The sequence below is a fragment of the Oryzias melastigma genome, linkage group LG20 (genome assembly GCF_002922805.2).
Source record: "Oryzias melastigma strain HK-1 linkage group LG20, ASM292280v2, whole genome shotgun sequence".
NCBI classification, from domain to species: Eukaryota; Metazoa; Chordata; class Actinopteri; order Beloniformes; family Adrianichthyidae; genus Oryzias; species Oryzias melastigma.
Genome location: NC_050531.1, coordinates 25,750,494 through 25,757,538, shown reverse-complemented (window position 1 = coordinate 25,757,538; position 7,045 = coordinate 25,750,494). Strand labels below are relative to the sequence as shown.

At 45.7% G+C, this 7,045-nt stretch overlaps 1 protein-coding gene across 1 annotated transcript in view; it reads right to left on the bottom strand.

Annotated features, from left to right (window-relative positions):
• The window catches only part of LOC112158978 (high mobility group protein B2), a gene marked incomplete in the record, with an annotated part of 14,007 nt that extends 7,102 nt beyond the window's left edge, over positions 1–6,905 (bottom strand). The window contains 3 exon segments of the mRNA XM_024292717.2: positions 3,571–3,722; positions 4,478–4,636; positions 6,756–6,905. Of these exon segments, the coding sequence (XP_024148485.1) occupies positions 3,571–3,722; positions 4,478–4,627 (302 nt within the window).
• Between the last annotated feature and the right edge of the window lie 140 nt (positions 6,906–7,045).

The following is a 7,045-nucleotide window of genomic DNA, read 5'->3' as shown; positions in this document are numbered from 1 at the left end:
GTATCGCGATATTATCGATATCGTGAGCCATGTATCGCGTATCGTATCGTATCGTGAGGTACCCAGTGATTCCCAGCCCTAGTCACCAACAGGTCGCCCGCGGTCGCCCCCAACCACCTCATAAGTCGCCCGCAGGTCCCTTCTAAAAATAGCACAACTCACTTGTGAGCTGCTCGAAAATTACATTTTATTGTGATGCAAACATTTTTTAATCACACCTGCCTTTATAAAGAATTAAAAATTAAAACATCTTAAAAAAAACGTGTTTATTATTTCTGAAACCAAAAACAGCCTATCCCACGTTTTCTTTTTTTAAAAATCGTTCTCTCCTTAACGAGATAATCAATAGTCATGTTTCCATTAACTCTGAAATTTTGCAAATTGGAATTTGGATAATAAATTTTCCTAATAGAACATCACAATTTCGAAAAAACTGGCATTTTTCGAAAAAGGTTTTTGCGCTTAGAGGTGGTATTGGATGTATCAAAATAGACATTTTTCGCAAAACTGTAATGGAAACCCTTTTTTCGAAATAAATGCGCTTCTCTGTATGAACTGTCTAATCTGAACGCTGAACCGAGACGTCCTGGAGCGTCAAAGCGCTTTATAAATTGCAGGTCATACAGAATCGCGCAGCAGCTCCTCCTCCTTTCCTCATCGCTTCATCTGCAGACGCACTTTTGCAGCTTGGAGCCTGAAGTCTCGTGAGCGCGATCGTCGTGACAGAAACTTGAATTTATGCTGTGGTGTTTTCAGACAGAAAAAAGGTCCAGATGCTTATTTGCTGCTTTTTCCTTTAACCGCTGAACAGACTCCTCCCTCTTCTGAGTCGAGCTGCGCTGCAGGCGCTCCAGACAGAGCTGTGACGTCACCCACATGCTCCCTTTTAGTGAACGAAATAAAAAAATACTTGTTGTCGTTCATCACCGTGTTTTTAATGACTTATCGCGTGAGTTGGTTTGTGATTTATCGCTAAATTATGATTTAATGGAAACAGTGTCATTTAGAAACTTTTTTTTTTTTTAAATTCCAAGAATTTCCATAAAGTTTTGCGCAAATGTGTAATGGAAATGCAGCTAATAACAAAGAGTGAGGCGTCCCCTTCTCCCTTTCCCACATGGAGACACCGAGAATATTTGATTATTAGTTATCTTTAATGCAAACACTTTGCAAAGAAAAAAAAAGGCATTTTTTGAAAAAGTTTTTGCGCGTAGAGGAGCTGGTTTTGGGAGCGTATTGAAATGGATGGACATTTTTTCACAGAACTGTAATGGAAATTGACTTTTTTCTGGTTAAATGCGCTTCTGAAGTGTCTGTCAGAGTACAGCACAGCGGAAGCCACGAGAGATCAGCGTCACAGCTGACCGTGCATCTCTGTAAAATCAATAACCAAGATTTCCTCATCGCTTCATCTGTAGCCGACCTTCTGCAGCCTGAATACTTGTTCTGGACATTCTTTTATATCCCACTGAACAGACTTCTCACTTGCATCTGAGACTGTCAGTGGATTCGCTGCGCGACCCGGCGCGGCACGCTGATGTGACGTCACTCAAATGCTCCTTTTTAGACAATCAAATAAAAAAAAAACACATCAGCGTGTTTTTAATGACTTATGGCGTGAGTTGGTGTCTGTTTTATCGCATTATTATGAAACCGTATCATTGAGACACTGTGTTTTTTTCTAAATTCCTAGAATTTGGTTAAAGTTTCATGTGTAATGAAACAGAACCCAGGGCTGCTGATTGTTTCTGCATGGTGCGTTCACTGAGCCCCGGATATCGGCAGTAAAACGAAGCAGTTTATCAGAGAAAACATAGAACACCGGCACTGATCAAGATAAAATCGAGTGATTAAATAGTGTTGACGTTTTCTCTGAAAAACTGATTTGTTTTGCTGCAGATTGCATAAAAATAACAACGTTTGTAGCGGACTGAGTTGGGCCGAGTGGCTGTTTGCTTATGTCCAGAGGTCAGTGAACGCACCATGCACAGATTCTTGTCTGCTGTGGGATCTGTCAATCAACCTGTTCAGAGGTTAAAGGAAAATAAAGGGACGGGTGCATTAGACTGAATTAAAGCGTTTGAGGAGCGTATCCACTAATAATAGTTATAAATAATTAATTATTATTAATTAATAATAATTAATTAATAATAATTAATAATAGTTATAATTTTGTTAAAAACATTTCATTTGGTTATTACCTCAAAATGTGACAAGATCTGTTGAGATTAATAAAGTTCTGAATATTGATATCTGTTTCCTAGCTTGTTGTCATTATTGATAATTATGCTAAGAAATCAGTGTCTTTACATAGAGAAGAATCATTATTATTATTAATAATGAAGAACTAAAGGCAAAATAAGCAAATTTATTATTTCAAACTGGTAGCCCTTCGTATGATTTAGTATCCATGAAGTAGCCCGCAGTTTCAAAAAGGTTGGTGACCCCTGGACTAGAGCATGACATAGGGATCAGGGGATCAGCCCTCCAGTGGTTTGAATCCTATTTATCTGATAGATACCAGTTTGTTAATGTAAATGGACAGTCCTCTCATTGTACTAGAGTTAGCTACGGAGTCCCTCAGGGCTCAGTTCTAGGGCCCATTCTGTTCACGCTTTACATGCTGCCCTTAGGAAACATAATCAGAAAACACAGCATTAATTTTCACTGTTATGCAGATGATACACAGCTGTATTTATCCATTAAACCAGATCAGAATGACCACCTAGAGAAACTGAATTCATGCATCAGAGACATTAAGACCTGGATGACAATTAATTACCTCCTCCTAAACCCAGAAAAAACTGAGGTCATGATACTGGGTCCTAAACACCTGAGAGATGCTCTCTCAGATCAGATAGTCTCCCTGGATGGTGTAAATAATGTAAAATTATGTAAAATTACCTTCATGAAGCCCAATGAGGCAAATGTTCATAGGGATTTTGGGCTATAGAAATAACAGTGAATTGAATCCTCCCATCATCCATCTATCTATTACCCATCATCCATCCATTCATCATTCATCCATCTATTACCCATCATCCATTATCCATCCATCCATCATTCATCCATCTATTACCCATCATCCATCCATCCATCCATCATTCATCCATCTATTACCCATTATCCATCCATTATCCATCCATCATTCATCCATTCATCCTGCTTGTTGATCCCTCTCAGGGTCACATGGTGACTGGGTGAAGAAGGGGTTAACCCTGTTCGGGTCCTCAGTCCGTCACAAGAACTCACACCTCTGGACTATCCAGAACTATCAATGAACTTATGAAGCCCACAAACTCAACACAGACAGAACCAGGACAGAGTTTGAACTAGGGCTGAGGCGAGAGTGCTGACCACTACACCACTGTGCAGCCTGTTCTAACCTCCAAGCTTGAACTCTTCAGACAGAACTAATGCGGTACTGAAGGCCCAGTTCTGCAGAGCTCTGTTCAGCATCTGGGGCTGGGTGGGACAGCGTCTGCCTGACACCGAGAGGTCACAGGTTCAAAGCCGGCTGAACACTCACACCAGCACACAACCAAAGCTAGAGCCCCGTGAGGAACCTACGGGGGCCTCTTGGGGGCGTTGGGGTCTTTCCTCTTGCGGCCCCTCTTGCCGAAACCCTTGGGGGGGACATAGTCTCTCATCTCGCGGTTGTAGCGGACTTTGTCGGCCTTGGCCATGTCCTCGAAGCACTTCTTATCAGTGGGAGACAGAGCCTGTATCAGAGAGGGAGACCAAAAAGAGAGAGAGGGGATATACCAAAAGAGGGGGGGGGGCAAAAAGAGAGAGAGAGGGAAGACCATCATCAGAGTACTGTAAACCTTTATTTTGAAAGGTTTCCCCAGCTTTATTTTTGAAGGATATGTTTGTTTACACAGAAATTGGACAGACTGGTTCAGTAGACCCAGAACAGCAGTCTTCATGACACCTGCAGTTTCACAATAAAATGCTCAGACGTGCAGAGTTTTTTTTTTTTTACTTTAGGACTTTCAAAATAAGTTCCAGTGATACATGCTGTAGGAAGCAACAGGAAGTGAATAAACCTGGTAACTACTCATTACATTCATTCAGTAAATACCCCCCCACCATTGTCTTTATTTGAATTATTTAGTCTTTTATTGTGAAAGTACAGTTCTTAATAGAACCCAAACACCAGAACATAGATGGATCCTCAAAAGTTCATGGATCAGAACCGACTGGACCTTCTCATTTACGTCATCAGTTCCTGTTAGCATGACGCAGCAGGAAGTGACTTTGTTACCGTTCCAACCCAGTGATGTCATCTTCCAGCGCTGCAATGAAGGCGGAGCCTCTTTTTCTGACCAAGGAAATATGTGATCCGAGTCAAAGAGGTCTGGATCGATTCTGAGAATCCAGAAGCTCTTCTGGAAGAACCGTGTCAACGTTCAGACAGAACGTCATCCCCGACTCACCCGACCGGGTCAGGATGAGCATCTGAGGCCACACCCACCTTCCATCTCTCAGAGCACTTCTTGGAGAACTCAGCGAAGTTCACGGACTGTTCCGGGTTCTTCTTCCGGTGCTCCTCTCGACACGTCTGCACGAAGAAGGCGTACGCCGACGTCTTTCCCTTCGGTTTGTTCACGTCTTTGCGCATCATCCTGGAGACCTGAAACCACCAGAGAACAGAGATCAGCTGGAGTCCTCCTACAGGATCCAATTCTGGTTCTGATCCTTTATGAACCAGGAGACCAGACAGGGGAAAAGATGGACCATTCAGCTGAAAAACCAGTCAGGTTCAACAGAGGAGTTCAGGTTCTGCTCCAGAGGTCCAGAAGAACCCGAATGTTCATTAGGAACCAGATCTTTGACCACTAGTCTCAAAGCTGTGATGCAGCACATCTTTCTGAAATGCTGTCAGCAGTTCTACTGCCTGATCCGTTGTTCTGTTACCCAATCCGATGGTTCTGCCTCCTGATCCGTTGGTTCCGTAGTATATGTGACAGAAACCGTGCAGCAGGAACCAAAGATGGTTCTGTACCAGCCTACAGCTCTCAGAGCTCTTTTCTATCTGCAGTTCTAGATTTACAAATACAAGAATTAACATAAATCAGTGATTATATAAAAGATTCAATTATTTTATAATAAAAACGAGAGAATCACGGCTAAAACATGTTAAAATCCCACATGTTCATGAAGGCTGAGTGATAAAAATATGAGATTTATTTCATGAAAAGTTTCTGCATAATTATCAGTCTGTTGGCATTTCGTCCACTCTGGTTCTGGATTAAAAGAGTTCTGATTGGCTCAGAGCGGTCCGGTTAGATACACAGTACTGCCATTAGAGGCGGAGCTTGTGGTTGTGTCATTCGTTCAATTCAATTCAATTTTATTTATATAGCCCAAAATCACAAAGGAATTTGCCTCATTGAGCTTCAAAATATGAACAATAGTCAAAAACTAAGACTACATAAACTGGTTATCCCTGCCCTTAGACCCTCCCTCCCGGTAAGGAAAAACTCCTAAAAAAACCTGAGTCAGGAAAAAAGAAGAAACCTTAGGGATTCCCACATGAGGGAGAGATCCTATCCCAGGATGGACAGGCGATACCAGAACAGTTAGAGAAAGAGTTCTGATGTCAACATGAAAACCTTCTGATGGAGAACCAGATTGTGAGTATTTATTATCATAATCATTGTTATCGCACCAGAACTGGGTTTTGGTTCTGACAGCTGCAGGTGAGAAGGTAAAGGTAGGTCCATAAGGTGTGTTTGTTTACGCCTCCTCCCTCTGAGCCCCGCCCCCTTTCAGCCCAGCAGACACCTGGTGTTTAAGAACCTGGACTGAGGGCTGACCTGAGGTCTGAGGTTCTGGACCCCAGAACCAGGTGAGTCGAGAGGTTCTGTTGGTCATTTTGGAATGGACTGGACCTTCAACCAAAATCCGGCTGGTCTCCATCCTGGACCGGGTTCCGTTTTCACCCGGTGACCTCTGAAGGATGAACCAGATCCAGCTTCATTTCAGATCCAGGAAGACCCTGGTCTCGGTTCTGGTTCTCCCGGTTCTTCATCCCTGCAGGCCGGTTCTCGTCCCGGGCTGACACGGCGGCTGCCGAACAAAGACCGGGGCCACGATCCGCCTTCTCCGCGGTGACCCGGGATTCTGGGACGAACCTCCGGTTCCCCGGTGGAAAGCTGACCGTCTCCGGGCCTGCGGTAGCCGGACCGGACCGGGGCAAGCCGCGGCCGGCGGCCCGCAGCGGCGGCTAGCCTCCGTGCTAGCAGCTAGCTCGTAGAACAATGGGCCACCATTTGCTTCCCGCCCTCCGCGAGCGGCCCATCCCCCGCAGCAGCGGCGGGTAGCGGGCACCTAGGCCCAGCGGAGCCGCGGTACCGGCGGCAAGGGCTCGGTAACTCCTGCCGGGTCCGGTCCAGTCCGACCCGCTCCACCGCCGTCCAGAACCGTTTCTGCCGCTGCGCATTTGCAGCCAAGGCTCCGACTATGACGCGGAGAGGTCAGGCTGGATCTCCGGGACCCGACTATGTTCTGGCATCGGCGTCCTGAACCGGGCTCTGTTGTTCGCTCCCGCACGGCGGTACCGACCCCCCCGCATTAAACCCACCGGAGGACGACCCCCTGCCCCGTTCCTGCCAGACCCCCACAGCGGCCATTTTAGACATTTTCAGGCTTTTCTAGAGAACATCACCGCAGAGAACCCGTCCGGAGGAGAACGAGGGTCCGGTCCGGCCGAGCCTGTTTGGGTCGGAGCCGTTCACGGCGGTACTCACTCTGAGAGGGGCCGGGGGGCAGCAGAGTCCGGGTTCGGGTTTTTGTTGATGTTTCTGAATCTGGAACCGCAGCCGTTGATGCACTTTCAAACAGGAGAAGTAGCCACGCCCCCTTGGAACGCCTCCAAAGCCTTTTGCTCTCAGGGGGCGGGAGCGATGCTTTTCACGGGGGCGGGGCTTATTCTAATTTAAGATATGATTGGCTCAGTGGGCAGCAGCTTAAAGCAGCAATCTGACATTTGATGGATAAACGACGTCACCAGCAGAGTCTGGGGGAAGCGCCCCCCCCC